This window comes from Rhipicephalus microplus, chromosome X (genome assembly GCF_043290135.1).
Source record: "Rhipicephalus microplus isolate Deutch F79 chromosome X, USDA_Rmic, whole genome shotgun sequence".
NCBI lineage: Eukaryota > Metazoa > Arthropoda > Arachnida > Ixodida > Ixodidae > Rhipicephalus > Rhipicephalus microplus.
Window position 1 is genome coordinate 377,547,244 of NC_134710.1, and position 17,027 is coordinate 377,564,270.

General features: G+C 42.5%; 1 protein-coding gene across 1 annotated transcript; it reads right to left on the reverse strand.

The window, feature by feature from the left end:
- Positions 1 to 7,101: 7,101 nt before the first annotated feature.
- Positions 7,102 to 15,142, reverse strand: LOC142777314 (uncharacterized). The gene is made up of 3 exons (XM_075881617.1): positions 14,704 to 15,142; positions 12,978 to 13,203; positions 7,102 to 7,573 (listed from the first exon to the last, which is right to left on the reverse strand). The coding sequence occupies exons 1-3, from the start codon at positions 15,096 to 15,098 to the stop codon at positions 7,502 to 7,504; spliced, it is 693 nt and encodes a 230-aa protein (XP_075737732.1). The 5' UTR covers positions 15,099 to 15,142; the 3' UTR covers positions 7,102 to 7,501.
- Positions 15,143 to 17,027: the final 1,885 nt, after the last annotated feature.

The following is a 17,027-nucleotide window of genomic DNA, read 5'->3' on the forward strand; positions in this document are numbered from 1 at the left end:
AACCCTTCTTGAAATATTCAAAAGTGCCATTCTTGTCAAAAAGTGTGGAAGTTTGGTAATGTTATACTGACAGCCAAGACAGGTTATCAAGAACGAACCAGTTTTACAAGGTGGTGGTAAAAACATTTGCGTAAATCACGATAATTTTTTTGTTCGGGCATGCTTTTATTTTGTGATACAGATACTTTCAGTAATTTTATTCGCAGCAGTGTTATATTTGGAGCGCTGATTGACTCTATTTAGATAGGCATGAAGGAAAAACATGATGGTTGTGGGTTGAATTTATAGTAAGTTATTATTTGCAATGAGAAAACATGACTGCTTAAAATATCTTCAAGGTCTGGTCAGGGTACATAAACGGTAACTTTTGTCCTCTTTCTATACTACTAAATGCCATGACGAAGTCTGACATTAGGTCTGAACTATTTTGATATTTTGATCGATTATGCAAAATCAACTAATAAATAAAGTTTACTGAAGTCAGCCCTAATTCTTTATAAATTTATCGAATAAAGCTAGGTAAATGTGTGTGGTAGACTTTCAAACGCATCTTCCTACTCATTTTGATCAAAAATGTAAGATTATTGTATCAGTGGTACCTAAAGATATTGTTCTAGAACTATAACTGACCCTTCGGGGAACGTGGTGCTTTCATGAGGAGAAAAAGAGGTGGGGTAAGGGGCCCAGAAGACCAATGACGAGTAATACACAAGAAAGGGAGGGGTCACTTGGCAGACGGGTTAGGAGCGCTTGATGTTTCTGTGAAGATGAAGGAGGCTTGGGGAGGGGGGCGTTGGTGAAGTAGTATGAGAATAAGAAACACAGCGTGTTTCAGCCACACATGTGAGAGCACGTCTGGAAGTCATTGGGAGAAGCGGACATAGTAATGAAAAAAAAAAGAAAAGAGACAGCACGTTCTCGAGAAACTAGGTTTATTTCAGAGTTGATGTTCGAAGAGAACAATGTCGCGCTGCTTGATTTTTTTTTCTCTTTTCAGTCCTGTGGCCATGGTCATTAATAGCGTCTTTTTAGGGGCGGGGAGTGTAGCTGTGGGGTAGAGTGGAATGAAATCTTCCTGATTTCCTGGGAAACAGGTAAAACTGTCAAAATATTCGCCTTCATGTCGCGTTTCTCTCTGAGAATATAATGGTTGATTCTATCTCTCTCTCTGACGAACAGCTCTCGAAGTAGAGACCCTTTAAAAATTCGACGTCGCTGGCCTGTAAAAAAACGAGGGAAAAAGAAAAATTCTCGAATACTGGTGCACACGTCGTGACGCCTCCATCTGCATCGTCATCCGTGGCCTCCTGCCGGATGTTTACACATACTTCTATGTCGAATAAACTGTCGGGCCTCCCCTACTTTCTATAAATATATACTTAAACTGCATTTGGCATAGGTGGCGTAATTGTACGTTTTATCAGCATCATTATCATCATCGTCAGCCTGATTACGTCCACTGCAGGACAAAGGCCTCTTCCATGTTCCGCCAGTCAACTCAGTCCTATGCTTGCTGCTGCCACTTTATACCCGCCAATCCCTTAACACCATCTGCCCACCTAGCTTTTAGTCTTCCTCTCACCCGCTTGTCTTCTCCGCGAATCCAGTTTGTTACCCTCAATGATCAGTGGTTTTCCTGCCTAAGCGCTACATGCTTGGCCCATTTTTACTTCCTCTTCTTGATTTGAACTATGATATTAGTAACGCAGGTTTGTTCCCTAATTTACTCTGCTCTCTTCTTGATTTTTAAGATTACACCTATCAGTTTCCTTTCCATTGCTCACTGCGTCATGCTGACAAGTTTCTGCTCCGTAAGTAAATACCAGCAAGCAAGATGCAGCTGTTATATACCTTCCACTTGAGGGATAGTGTCAATCTACCAGTCGAGATTTGAGAGTGCTTGCCAAATGTGCTCCACTACATTCTTATTCTTTTAATTACTTCAATCACGTGGTTCGGCTCCGCGGCTATTACCTGTCCTAAGTAGGCGTAGTCTTTTACAACTTCAAGTGAACTGTTGCCTATGTGGAAACGCTGTTCTCTTCCGAAAGAGTTGTATATTACTTTCGTTTTCTACGCATTAACTTTAAGACCTACCATTCGGCTCTCCTTGTCTAACTCCGTAATCTTGAGTTGCGATTCTTCCCCTGAGCCACTCAGCAATGCAATTTCACCTGCGAAGCATAGGGTACAAAGGTACTCTCCAAAAAATCTTAGCCCTAACTCTTCCAATTCTAGGCTACTGAAGGCCACCTATAGGTACGCGGTAAATCGCATTGGGGAGATTGTATTCCCCTACCTTACACCCTTCTTGATTAGTATTCTGTTGTTTTCTATGAGGAGCACTATGATAGCAGTTGATCCCCTGTGTATTTCTTCCAGGATTTTTATATACGCTTCGTCGACGCCCTGATTCCGCAGTGTCTGCATGACTGGTGACATTTCTACTGAGTTAAAAGCCTTCGCGTTATCAATGAAGCCTTTGTACAGTTTTTTCGCGTATTCAGAGCATTTTTGTATGTTTTTGGCTATTTATTTTGTTAGGAAGGAGTAAACGTTCCTTTTTGGGGGGGCTCAAGGCTGCTCTTTTGGAAACGATACATGCTCTTGCAGTAGATACTTTAAAAACGTTCACTACTGGTATCAAAAACAGTGGGCATGGAAACTAAAGAAAATACAACTACGACTTCAATCGCATACTCTTTTGCTAAGTTGAAAGAAGGTATTCTTTTCTTAAAAGCCGACCGCAAGCATACAAGCTGTAATTGCCTAATATGCTACAAGTGAGACGATGAGCACGTGATAAAGAGTGGCTAATACTCAGCAATACTATTTCATAAATTTAGCAAACTAATAAGGAGAGGTGTTTCTTATGCTGTCTTCGAGATTACCAATATTTGCTCATTTCAGAGAAATATTCCTTTTAAATGTTTTAGCGAAAATAGCTATCAATTTAGAAATATGTATGGGAAAACTTTCACTCCTTTTGAGTTTCGCTCACATCAGGGAGGTGTGCTTTTTTATCATGGAGTAGCTATCTAACACCGGAGTACATGGGATCTCTTTCTTGGTATTCAGCGCTCATACCGTTTTTTCTTTTTGTGTGTGTGTGAGTGACCCGTTTAAGAAGCTGGGGAATCTCATGCAGTCGCAGGCTGTATATAGAACTTAATGAGTACCCGTGGCTTCAGTGTACTCAGTTTTTGTGCCCCTGACATGATTTACAGTTCTTGTGTGTGTGTGTGTGCGTGTGTGTGTGTGTGCGTGCGCGCGCGCGCGCGTGTGTGTGTGTTAAATCATCCTATGATAATTATCATCGCTCTGTTAGTGTTTTATTAATGAAGAGTATACACCATACTCTATTACTCTCTATTCGCAGAAAGAAATCACACATTTTATTATTTCATAAAATATATCACCACAATCTTTTCCTTCGCTCACTTTAGATTCACCCTGGATCGTACCATTCTGCTCGCCATGATCACGTGTACAAGGTCAGCGTTCCTCATCACAGCACCTTAGAGTGTTCACAATCATTCATCCCTAAGACGTCAATAGATTGGAATAACCTACCTTCATGATTAGTAAGCATCACCGACCCCACTTGAATTCAGATTGCACTAATAAACTCAGAATTGTGAACTGTACTCACCGGCGCAAGTGTTTTAGTTTATTCTTTCTGGTTCACGTTTAGTTGTCTTTAATTAAAATGTACTGCTGGCATGTAAAACATCATCATTATATTTATCTTCATGTAATATTTGTTTACACAATCCTGTAGTTATTTTGTTGTTCATCTGTATTTCCGCCCCTCCCCTCTATAATGTACAAATGTACCCTGAGGATTTAACAAATAAAACAAATATATAAATGTTAATCGAGAGTCTCCCGCAACAGTGTTTTTTGTACGGCAAACCAAAGCGATTATAATTAAAAGGAAAATTTTCGTTGCGGCTGCAAATATTCGTAGTTTAAAAGTGGACATATGTGATCACAAAAGATACTGATAAGTCGTTTAGCTGCTTTTACTCATTCTCAATAATTCAACAAAAAACTCATTAAAAATTTATCGATCAGCTCAATTCATAGTGATGTGTTTCCCTTGCCTAGCAAAGAGCGCACTCTGTAGTCATAAATCAATGTGAACTGTTAGTAGTGAAGGCGCTTTCCAGTTGCAGTCAGTTTATGAATTTTCATGCAAAGTCAGATTAAGCGGCACTTTTGTGCTTGGTGGAACGGTACAATATATGAACTTACTTATTTTCATGACATCTATAGTGCTATGTTTAGCCATCATGCTCACGTTAGAACGCTTACGCGCAACTAGATCAGTATTCCGCCGTCAACGGGGCTTCTGTCACGCTGTTATGGCAGTGCCTGCGCTATACGCACCCGGTTTATTCGAGTCATTTCAGCGAAAACGCAGCTTCGCCCCGATCATCGGGGCTCTGGGGTTTGTGGTGTCACTATCGCAAGTAACATCTCTTCGACCACTCTTCGTCCATAATATAACCGAAATATGGCCGCGCGTCATAGACGTTGTCTTAATAGGCGCTATCAAAATTAGCGTTTTTTGTAACTCAATTATCCCTGAATCAAGCACTTGCGTCGCAAAGTTCCGGTTTCGCCCCATAGTGTATACGCTCACGTATAAGAGAGATTTCTCCTTGAGTGCCGCCTCATCCCCACTGTCCAACGCATTATAATAAACGACTGACATCAAGCGAGAGAACACTATAATATCATTGCATTGACAGTTTATTCACTGTAGTCTCGTCTCTAGGGTGGATACTCATATTGCGTGGGGCAAACAACATGGCTGAATGAGCAAATGGGAATTTCAAGGCCTTGTTGTCTTTTTTAAACACAACTATAATGACAACCAACACACAATCCAGGCAAGTAATGTATAGAATACTTTATTTGTATTAAGTGTGATATAAATCTGTAGAAAGTAATACGAACGGAACGGCAACTGACCTACGACAGGGACTGAACCTGAAACCTTCGAATAACGGTCCGATGTTCTCCCAATCGAGCTGTGGCCACGGTCGTCCAACAACACACCACATCGGTGTATGTAAGATATACGCCATCACATTTATTTCTTCCTCAAATTTTTAAACTTCACAGGTTACCCTCCTCCGAACCCTTATATCTTTATAGCTACACCCTCTTCCTTTGCCCCCTTTCCCCCTTGCTGTACTATACTTCACAAAACTATTCCAAGCTCTGCCGACGTGCTTGTATAGGCGAGTGCTTAGAACGCTCAAATTTGAAACAACGGTACGCGTCTTTCAGTGTTCGCCTTGAAAGAAAACTATTTCAAGAAGTTTTTTAAGTTTCTCTCTTTTTCTTTCACCATATTTATAATATCCCTTACTGGACAAATCTGCGCACGTCTGCTGGGAGAGAAGCAGAAGAGGAAGAAAGCTTTGATGTAGCATCGCCACTTTTGAAGGATTGTTTGTTTGTTTGAGCCTTACAGATTATAGACGATCCCCCGAGTGGGTCTGTGCCATATTCAGTACGACTCAAAAAAAGAAAAAATTGTTGAAGACCAACTGTTCAAAACAATATACTAGCTAACACTGTGTAAATAGAAGTCAGAAAACTAGTTATCTTTAAATATTATCTACGTTCTCGTTTGCGTCTACTGGCGTATTTTTTTTTACTGACTCCCCTATCTAATGACTTTGGCCTGAGGTTATAAATATTTGAACTGAAATGAAATGAATGACCTGTCGGTTCAAAATGAAAAATAGGAGACCCCTAAGTTTCTAGTTTAAGAATTGAACGTGGTAGCAATATCATGTCCCTACTGCGTCCAGAGTTCAAAATGGCTTGTATCATTGAAGCTTTCGCATATGGCTGCATTGTGCTTTAAACCAAGGCCAATTGTGCTCGTGAAGTTTTTTGAACTCGCTATGCACCGACTACGTGGCCTGAAGGGAAATGCGCAGTACCGTGTCTTTTGTAGTGGGTGGCCTGCTTTAAAGCACGAATTCATGATAATCGCACGTTCTGACGCCCGATCACAACGTACGCTTGTACCACGCATTCTTACTGTGATAATACAAGCTGCACTGTGAAGCATGTATACAGCGAAAGAGTGGCTACTTGGGGTGGTTGGTATTTCACTTTTTAAAGAAATATGAAACAAAACTTGTATACAGGGTGTGCGCGTGTGTGTAAAGCCTGCAAGTTACCTTCAAGGCATGTCCAAGTAGACGAAGTTATTTTCACTTAATTTCCAACTGCAGACGCGTGACTCTGCTAAAATGCTCGCTTTCCACGCCCCCGGGTTGGAGCCTCACAGATACCAAGATTTTTTTCGTTATTTTTATTTTTGATTTCTCGGTGACGCAGAAGACCATTTTTTTTGCTCAAAACCAGCGACGCCGACATTGAAATCTCTGCGAAACGAGCTCTTCAACGCTACCGCGTTAATAAATTTGTATGTACGACACACGGGCAACCTCCTGAATGAGAGCTCTGCGGTCATGAAAGTAACTTCCCTCGCTGGGCAAGTTCACTTGTGATAATCTTAAGCTCTTGAGCTCTTTGGGCGTGTCTTCGTTAATAGTGGCTGGCTTCTTTCTTTGATGAAGGGTGGCATATTGAAAGAAGAGCATGAAAAAAGCAAGAATAAAAATTACATGGCGCATTTTGTCTCGGGTTATTATCACGCCAAAATGTCTGAGTGTGGCGTCAGGAAATTCAAAGGGTAATTTTTTTTCGTACTTTCGAAACATTCCCTCGGTGAAATTTTTTTAAACATCATATGCTAGCTCCATGGCAGCCAGAGATAATAATGTAATTCATTTTTATCAGTTAGAAGCAACGTAGAATCCAGCAGCAGTCTTCAAAATCTTTCAAGTTATTGTACTTTACTAATACTAAAAAAAATATTTTGCCCCTGTGTCCCTTACGGAATGGAACCACAACAAGCGGCCGAGTTTCAAGCTTACTAAGAGTAAAGCAGTGGCTTTACTTTCTGCATTACCATTACACGCTAACAGTCAGTATGCAAGTGAGCCGACAAATTTCAACTCTTAAAAGCTTTATTTCAATACCACAAACTTTAGATTGACACAAACATTGTGAATTAATACATAAAATAACAAAAAAACGTCGCTGCAGATCTCTGCATGCGAGGCTGCCGTTAGAGGGCAGGATCGTCCCGTAGATTGTAGTGTGGATTTGAGCTTGCAGCGCACTCCAAGTACGTTCTTAACCAATCAAGGCCTCGGTGAGGCGCCTTTTGACAAAGGGAGGCCCGAAAACCGCTTGCCCACAGTTGTTGAAGTGACCGCGCAGCCGATGGTGTTGAAGCGCATGCCTAATACCAAGACAACAGCCGTGAACGCAGAATTACTGTAGGGGCATCTAGAGATACGCACCCTAGCTACAGTCCCTAAAACGTGTAACTCCAGTATGACGCAGTGCTGCCGTCTGTGTACAGGTCAGCCTCAGAGTGGCACTGCACGATATGCCGTCTTCATGCCATCGTGGCTGCGCGGTATTCTGCATATGCGCCACCATCGTCTAGGCCGGATTTCGGCTCGGCTTGCTGGAAGAACAAGATGTGAGATATTTCATTTACAACTGAGAGGTGAGTGCAACCAAAAGCGACAGCTATATGTGTTATCAACACGATAGCGTTAGAGAGCTCGGGTCGCAGAAATTCCACCGTCGGCGTCAGCACCGTTGGGTGTGAGCTAAAAATCGTCCGTGAGCGAGAAATCAAAAAGAAGCAAATAATAAAAAGAAAAAATGTTCGGTCGCATTGAAAATCTCACCCGCATTGTTGGCGTGGCAAATAAGTGTTCTACCACGAAGCCACTACGTAAATGGCATGTCGTAAAGGAGTCTGCTTAATGCATTTTGTTCGACAGTTCTACCATTCGTGCGCACGCAATAGTACAATCTACTCTCTCACTATCTCGCTCTCTCTCTCTGTGTGTGTGTGTGTGTGTGCGTGTGCGTGTGTGTGTGTGTGTGTGTGTGTGCGTGCGTGCGTGCGTGCGTGCGTGCGTGCGTGTTCTACTACTCAGTGTGTGACCCGTACCCACGTACAGTGGCATGTGGCATACGGTATCTGGCACAGGTGATTCACAGTGCACTTCAGGGGTTTCAAACACGAGTACATGCAGCCCACCGATCCTTCAATCCCATAGCCCGCATATGACAGTATTGTTCCTTACAGTTTTTTACGACCCTGGCTATTTGAGAGATTTGTAAACAGTGCTGACAATATTTTCTTGCCTATTGTGATTATTGTTAGGTTCTGGTAAGCTACACAAGATTTACCGGCAAACGTTTTTTTTTTTTTTCGTGACACATCCCACAAAAAATTCACCTTGTGTTCAAATATCATCGGCGTCCAGATTAAGCCTATTGTGGAGCTTGGCATGCACATGTTTCTTGTATCGCAATAATAATCATCCTTCAGTAATTGCCTGCATATTAGATATGCAAAAATCTTTGTGTCATGTGGCAATGTTAGCTGAAACAATGTTGAACTTTTCCCCCTCGTTCAACTTCCACACTGCCATGACCCTATGCGGGAAAACAGTTCGTGACTCTGTTCTGGTAGCTAGGGCGAATTTTACAGCTCTGCTCTGTATCCGCCCAGCCTTTGAAAATTTCAACGCACCAGCGTAAAGGATCCCAGGTCGCAGATAAATGTGCCCATAGCGTTTTCGGTGGGCCTAGTATCGAGACGCAAGCAAAGAATTAAAATCACTGCACGTGAAGAAATTGAGCCCAGCGATTCTACATATCTGTCAAGTATTGCACATGAAGCAGTGCAAGTGCTTCGGACTGCATCGAAAAAATACCCTGTAAAAGCGTCATGTCAGGACAACAGCAATAGAGGTTACAGTGTTAGCTATTTACTCTGTAAGCTACTCTTAAGAACCCTCTTGCATACAGTCTTTGCGTTCGCAGCGCATTTGTGTGCTTTCCACAACATTCTTTACCACTGATTTTTTTTCTAGATGCGCCGTCAAGAGTGCCCTCGGGTGACCAAGTTGTGGTGGTTGTGCACTTGGTGGTACGACGCATGTCTTACCAGTGGCTGGTTGCTATAAAGAGTGGCTTGACGCAATGAATCCTGCCAGTGTAGAGCAGTGTTCTGTTGTGTCTTCCTTCGTGTGGTGTCAAAAGAAGCACTTAAGATATGAGGCCGTAGTTGGCACCAAGTATGGTGAAACCGAGTATGACGAGCGACTAAACTGGTTTCGGAATGACAAGGCACACACAATACCATCTTCAAGCAAAAACTCTGGATGTGTCTTCATGTATATACGTGGTGCAGTGTTACAGGACGACGGCCGACGAAGATATCACGTCAAATAATTGAAGTGGCGAACAGTGTTAACTTGGCGGACCCGCGCAAAAGGTAGTCTTAAATTTTGCTGCCCCCCCCCCCCCAAAAAAAAAGATCGTTTGTTTCACTAAGCAAATAAGGGTAGCTTCACACAGATGGTATTTTATTGGACCCAGTAATCGTAAAACAATATTTAACTTTATTTACCTCGCCATGTTTAATATTCGCGTTCTTAGCTCAAATTTCATATGTATCACTTACCTTAAATATTTTCTTGTCTCAAATATATGCGCATTCGTGTACTGCTGTTGCCCGGTTTGTTTATACACATGTACTTCTCTGTTAACGAAAATGTGTTGCAGCGTCGTGCTGATTGCACCGAGAATTAAAAAACAAATATGCGGTGGTGTAGCGAAGGCAAAATGCCAGAGGCCCGTGTACGGCGTTATGTCATGTTAATGAATTACAGACAGTCGATATTTTGGCCACTCTTATGGCATTCCTTTATATTATCTTGACTTTGGAACACAAAACACCAGAAAAAAAACGAAATCATTCATTAAAATTTAATGCTGTGTACGTGTCACCCCACTGTGTCTCGTTGCTTCTGTGCGCGTTGGTTGTTAATAAGTCACAGCAGCTTGCACTTCGTTGCGATTTAACTGACGTCTCGTCTCTAACGCGAATGCGAATGGTACACCAAGCCATGAGTTTGTGGTGACGCTACATTGGCCTTGACGCCGACAGTATATTTTGACTTTTTATGTGACATCCAAGGCTTAAATTGCGCCTTAAGAAGGTTTAAAGTGAAAAAAAAGGACATTCATGGCAGCACGGAAGTCTACGAGAACATCGAATAGATCTTTACTGAATTAGCATTGTCCACTAATATCCTATACTAACGTAAATGGTAAAAAACCAATCGCTTATGCAATGAATGAGCTATCAAAATATTGAGAAAGTAGATTGCGGAGGTTTGCAGAGAGTATCACATAAACTCACATACTTCCAAAGGTGGCAGTGTTTTCTACGCTATAATCCATAAGCAACAAACGGCACAGTGATAGCGCCAACGTAAGTCATTATCCGTAAAATTAGAGGCTTGAACGCCTCAGAATAATGTTAATGAGCATCAGTACCATTTTCTAAATAAAGAATACCGACTTTCTTAGCACACTACTTGTCTTGGAGGTGCACCGCCTTGTTGAACGTACGTGGGGGACAACACTGCATGCTGCAATATTGGACGCTGCTTTGACAATGATTGCGTTCGCGCGTGGTGATTTGTACGGTTTAGATTACTTGTGCGAGCTTAGGTGCACCTCTCTTTAGTCTTTGTGTTTACTTATCAGCAAGTTCATAGCAGTTTGAAACAGCCTTACTGTTTTCACTGTACTTCTCATTAACCTAAACGTAATAAACACTTGACCTTGTTGGCATGGATTCGTCGTAAAAAAAACAGTGTGGGTAAACGATACAAGAAAAGAACAGGGCAGAGCGCTGGCTAACATTTATTTCGGGTGAAAAAATGGACACGCCTTGAAAAGTGCAAAAAAAGAAACAAATGAAGAAAATGGAGGCACTGCGCCGGCATCTAAACCATAATAGAAGAAACTGCCAAGTTCGATAACGAAGTCATTCAATCTCCTTGTCGGTTAGTACGGTGTACGGTGCGCTTACACATGATGGCCTAATGAAAGGAAGCGTGAATGCTTCGAAGATCTCCCGGGCCCGTAAATTGCGATATCTACGTCCTATGCACGCCTCTTCGAAACTCGGAGTGCATCCACACATGGCACGGTGAATTGCCAGAAGTGATTCGAGTGTGTTTCTTGAAATTGTTTTTGTGTTCTTGGAGCCAGTCGTTCACGACGCGACCCGTTTGATCAACGTAGGGGCCACGACAAGACGTTGGAATCTCATAGATGGCTGTAGTCTTGCACCTAACAAACTTCATAGCGTGTTGCTTCTCGCAAATGTAAGCAGGGGCGTTCCTTTGCTTGTACAGTGATTCAAAGTTTAGCTCGCGCCAAGAACACTAATCTTACGCTTGCACATGCTGCCACCTTCTTGATATTGTGTAAGACACTGTAAAGATCGGGAATGACTGCCACGCTTGGCCGGTCATCTGCAGCGCAAGGTTTTTGAGCACCACAAGACTAAGAAAGCTCGTGCTGCAGATGACCGGCCTAGAGTGGCAGTCATTCTCGATTTTTATGGTGACTCACACAATATCAAGAAGGTGGCAGCACGTGCTAGCATAAGGTTGGTGTTCTTGGTGCGAGCCAAAGTGCAAATCTCTGTGCAAGAAAAGGAGCGCCCCTGCTTGCATTTCCGAGAAGCAACGCGCTAGAAAGTTTGTTCCGTGCAAAACTGAAGCCATCTATGAGATACCGACGTCTCGTCGTGGCCGCTACGTTGGTCAAACAGGTCACTGCGTGAGCAACCGGCTCCAGGAGCACACGAACAATCTCAAGGACAAAACTGGAAGAGATATAGCAATCTACTGTGACCAGCCTGGATGCCCTCCGAGTTTCGAAGAGACGCACCTCTTGCGTAGATATTGTGATGTCCGCACCCGGAGTATATATGAAGTGTTCACAATTCATTACGTTAGCCACCATGTGTAAGCGCACCACCCATCGTAATAACCGACAAGGAGATTATCTTCGTGAAAGAACTTTGCCGTTTCATCTGCTAGATGAGACGCCGGCGAAGTACCTCCATTTCCTTCTTCATTTTTTTTCTTTCCAAGACGTATATAATTTTTCACACAAAATGAACACTCGTATTGAGAGCCAGTGCTCTGTCCTGTAGGCTTACTTCTCTCGCTTACCTACGCTTGTTTATACGATGACCTCATTCCCCTTTTTGCCTGTGATTATCATCGTATCGGCTGAATCTTGTGAATTCACAAAAGTACATCCTTACTCGCTCCGTTGATCTACTGGTTATGGTGCTCAACCACTTGTGGCGGAATGGAGTCCCATCCGCTGTGGCCGCATTTCGATGAGGGCAAAATGTAGAGACCCGTGTACTTGAATTTTGGTGTGCGTTAAAGAACAACAAATGGTCAGAATTGCCGTAGCCTACCAGGACGGCATCTCTCACAATCATAATGGGACTTCAGGACGTAAACCACGGCTACCAATTATTGTACTATACCACCACATCTTGCCCCATGAACACACCATAGGTTCCCCAGAAGCCCCACACAATAATAAAGCAGCAATATTACACATCTCATTTCTCGTTCGAAATTCATTTCATTCTAGAACTGTGTCTTACACTGCTTAAAATGTACCAGCTACTCCTTATAGGTCAGGCATCATTATTTCTTCTTGAAGGGCTTTTACTGCGAATTTAAATACTCCAGGAGTGTCTGGTAATATGTACGCAGCCTAAAAGGCTCCACAAATCTCAAGATTTGGTAATGAACTTGAAAAGGTATAACGATACTTCTGTGCAAGTAGAAACGCGTATCTGTAGATGAACGTTTAATACCGTCTAATCGGGTTTAACGAATTTTACGACACAGTACATACTCTCCTCTCTTTTTGGCCCGCAATAATACAAAATGAAGTAGTATATCGAGCCACTATTCGCCTGAGGTCTTCGCAGAGTAAAAAATAGGTAAATATACCTCGAAGTGCATCAAAACACCACCGCTGGGATGAGCCATGTCCTCCGTGTTGTTGATGCCCCCTGCCATGCCGAACACACGTGGAAGCGCATCTCGTAGGCGGATGGTATGCTTCCAGGTCAAGACACCGAAGCTGTACGCGGTGGACTCCAATGCGCCGCACTCGCTCACCTTGAAAGTGGTGTATTCACCAGCATCCACTCCACGCATTCTTGGCTGCATCCCACTGCGTCGACAATGCATGACCACAGTTAGCGTGATGACCACTTTACGAAACAGTATTTAATTCTTACTGTTTCTTGCCGAGTCGGGGAAAACGCCAGTGTACTTACGCTTCCAATACAATTTTTCTTATGTTGTTTTTATGAAGGAATATCTAATAATTGAAAGTACTTGCAAGATTATCAAAATAACAAATTATACAATGTATTTACATTAGCGTTTGATTGGCTCACATATAACCTGTTAGGTTATATGTAAGCTCAACCCACCACGGGGTATCGGTCATGAATTCCGTGGCAGTGCAATTTGGAAAAAAAACGGGAAGAGGAGGCTTGAAAGAGCGTGTTTTTTTAAGTAAACGAAACGATTAGATTGTGCTACGACTAGAACGGGTTTTCATTGACGAAGTAAATGAAAATAAAATAATCAAAAAATGGCCAGTATTTTCCAGCTTCAGTTTTCGTTGTCATCTTCATACGGTTGTGTGCGAAAAAAATAGTAATATCAGGTGTAGAAGTGTAGCTGCGTAAGAGTAAAATGTCTATAATATACGAAAAAAAACCTTCCACACACACTACCTATAAAAATGGCCTTTTCTAGAGTAGGCGAAGCTTTTCGAACGAACAAACACACACATACATACACACAAACAGACAGGCGCACACGATAATGGATGGATACATAAATAAATGCGTTTGTGAGTGTGTGTGTGTGTGAACATGATATTAAATTTTGAGGGATCATAAAGCTTGTATAGTGCCTATGGATTAATATGCAAACAAACAATGCTAAGATTGCCTACATAACATTATTCAATACAGTCATCATTTAACTGCATAATTTACGGCCTTTGATTTGAAATATTTTATCACACATTGTAGTTTGTGTATTGTTTCCCCTAATGACTTCAGTTATTGAAGAATAAAAACCTGCAGTTTATCGGTTCATCGCTAGCTATGTTTCAAGGAACTTATCGGATAAATAAACACTGATTACAAAAAAATGATTTGAAGAATGCCCACATTGCTATGTTTTTCTACTGATTTCCGGGAACTGGTGTTTTTTTTTCTAATACTTGATGGCAACGATACTAAGCCATAAGCTTAAAGCAGTCGTCAATCATTACTGTATAACCCATTTACTTAAACTTCTGAGACCCCGAAAAGGAGCTTTTCACTTGGTGCGGCACACGGTTATAGCTACAGCTAAGATGGCATAAATGATCCGCTACAGTTTGTGCTCTACCATGGACATCATTTATAGCGTAAATGAAAGATACAAGCACCATACGCTGCTATTTTTCTGTGCTCGTCGGCTTGCGATACACGTTCAGTATTGAGCGTTTTCTCTCGTAGAATTTCGCTAATTATTCATAGGTAAAAATAGTTATATTCGGAGAGAGAAAGGATAAAATCTATTTTCGATAGCAATTAAAGTCATTCGGTCATTTGCTTGACTTGTTTCTGCAGCGTTATAAGATGGAGTATAGGAAGATGACGTGTACCTGCTTATGTGCAGCCATCCGCTGGAACTTGACATGACCGCTGCCTTGTGTCGGGTTCCTTTGACGGTCAGCGCTGCTTGCATGACGCTAGTCTCGAGAAGCCGGTCGGACTCAGCTCTCGGGAACAGTCTCGTACGGGGTTCGTCCCAGTGGTCGCAACAAGGTGCTTTGGCGTTCTTCCATCTTTTCATCACGTGGTCCCGGCTGTCTTCGTGGTCGTCCCCAATGGCCAAGTCACCGGACACGTTGCACGCTCCAACTTCAGTCTGCGCTGAATGGGCACGACACGGCATCGAGAGAGGATTCTCGTCAGTTGGCGACTGTGTCAAGCAGGTGCACCCACTGCCGCTGAAGAGGTAGCGAATTGCGGTGTCGCTGGGTGGACTCAGGCCCATTTCTGGCAGTAGACCAACGCCGTTTCCTTCTACAAAGATGCGAAATGTGTTCGAAAGCCACAGCCGCACGAGCCGCTCGTACAAGCTCAGTGAGGGCAGGGTTTTATTTGTTCGTTTGTTTGTTTGTTTGAGCCTTACATATTATGGCACATACCCACTCTTGGGGTTTGCTAGGTTTGTTTGTTTGTTGAACCCAAGTGGGCTCAACCCACCACGGGGGATCGGCCATGAGTTCCGTGGCAGTGTGACTTGGAAAAAAAGGGGGAAGGAAAGGCTAGAAAGAGTTTTGTTTGTAAACTAAAAGAATAAATTGTGCTACGTATAGTAGGGATGCTTATCGGAGAAAAATTGAAATAAATTATTGAAAAATACGTCCAGTATTTTAAAGCTTCAGTTTTTGTTGTCATCTCCATACTTTCACGCGCTTGCAGCTACGAAGCATAAAAGACAAAGCCACAATTATGCACTTGTTTGGTAAAAAAGACAGAAAACACAATAAAGAAACAACGCATTTTGCAAGTGGCAATGAAACTTTAGTCTCTCATTTACTACCTTATTTATCTTGTTCCTATACGCTTGTTGTTATGGGTTGTTATGGTTGTTGTTATGGGTTGTCTTACCACCATTCATCGTGAACGAATATGTATCCAGCTGGGAGGTTTGGGGGGATAATGTTCCCGCTATATATTCTGCTGGCGTCACTCAAACTGGAATTGTCCGGAACGTATAGAGTCATTTTCCACCATTTTCCTCCGGTAGTCAACGAACGTAGGAAATCGGAAAAAAACAGGGCCAATACCCTGATTAGGCTCTGGTAGTTGCACCGGAAATATTCCGGCGCATCACTTATGATCCGGCAGATGTTTCGCAAATACTCCTGCACATCACTCAGCACTTTTCACCGACTGCAGGAGGTGTGAGTTTAGACAAACTCCACCGGAAACGAGTCACGAAAATGTGATGGCGCTTTTGTCGGGCGTTTGGTTTTGCTTCGTAGGCAAAAGCTGCGGTGCCTACCGCAGTTGCTGCTGTATTTTCGCTTGTGCGTGCGCTGCTTTTGGCAGAGCAAAAAAAAGAAAGAAAAAAAACGTGTTGTACTGATGAACCTTCACGGTGATTTGCACGCAAAGGCACAAGAAAGATGGACCAGGTCTTTTTTTTCAGTTCTCTGATGACTTAAAATGTCGCCGATCAGCCGCAGCTGTGAAACACAAGAACTTGCCTTCGATGCCGCTTCACCGGTTATGTTTTAGAGCGGCCTACCTATCAGAAGCTATTAGCTCTCTCAAGCGTTCGAATAAGCCATGGAGTTACGCTTTTTTTAATAAGCTGTTGAGGCGTATTGAGCACGTTTACCACAAAGCACGTGAACGTTCTCGATACAACCCTTAGAGAAACGCCATACATGGCCCATATATAAGTTATATGTGGCCACATATAAGCATGTATGGCAGCATATGTGGCCACATATAAGCATATATGGCAGCATATATGGCCACATATAAGCATATATGGCAGCATATGTGGCCACGTATAAGCATATATGGATGTATATCTGGCTGAGTCGGTTCATGTATGGTGTTATATACGGCCATATATGACGCGGTTGGTCCATATAAAGAGTCAAATCCGGCCAAATAAGGCACGGCCACACCATATATAACATATCAAGTGGATCCTTATATGTGGAAGTGCTCCCTTATTTGAGATGAACCACGTATATATTTAGCACCGTGATCACACTATTATGCAGATTGTAATATATAACAACTTGTACACAAAGCTGGCCTGCTTATTTTTGTAATGTTGTTTCTGCCATGCAAAGAAACCGAAATTTCAGGTCAGCTTTGTGTACGTGATGGTTGCAACTCAGTTGAATGCATATATGCATGCATTCATGTAATTTAACTTGTACATTTTTCATGACAT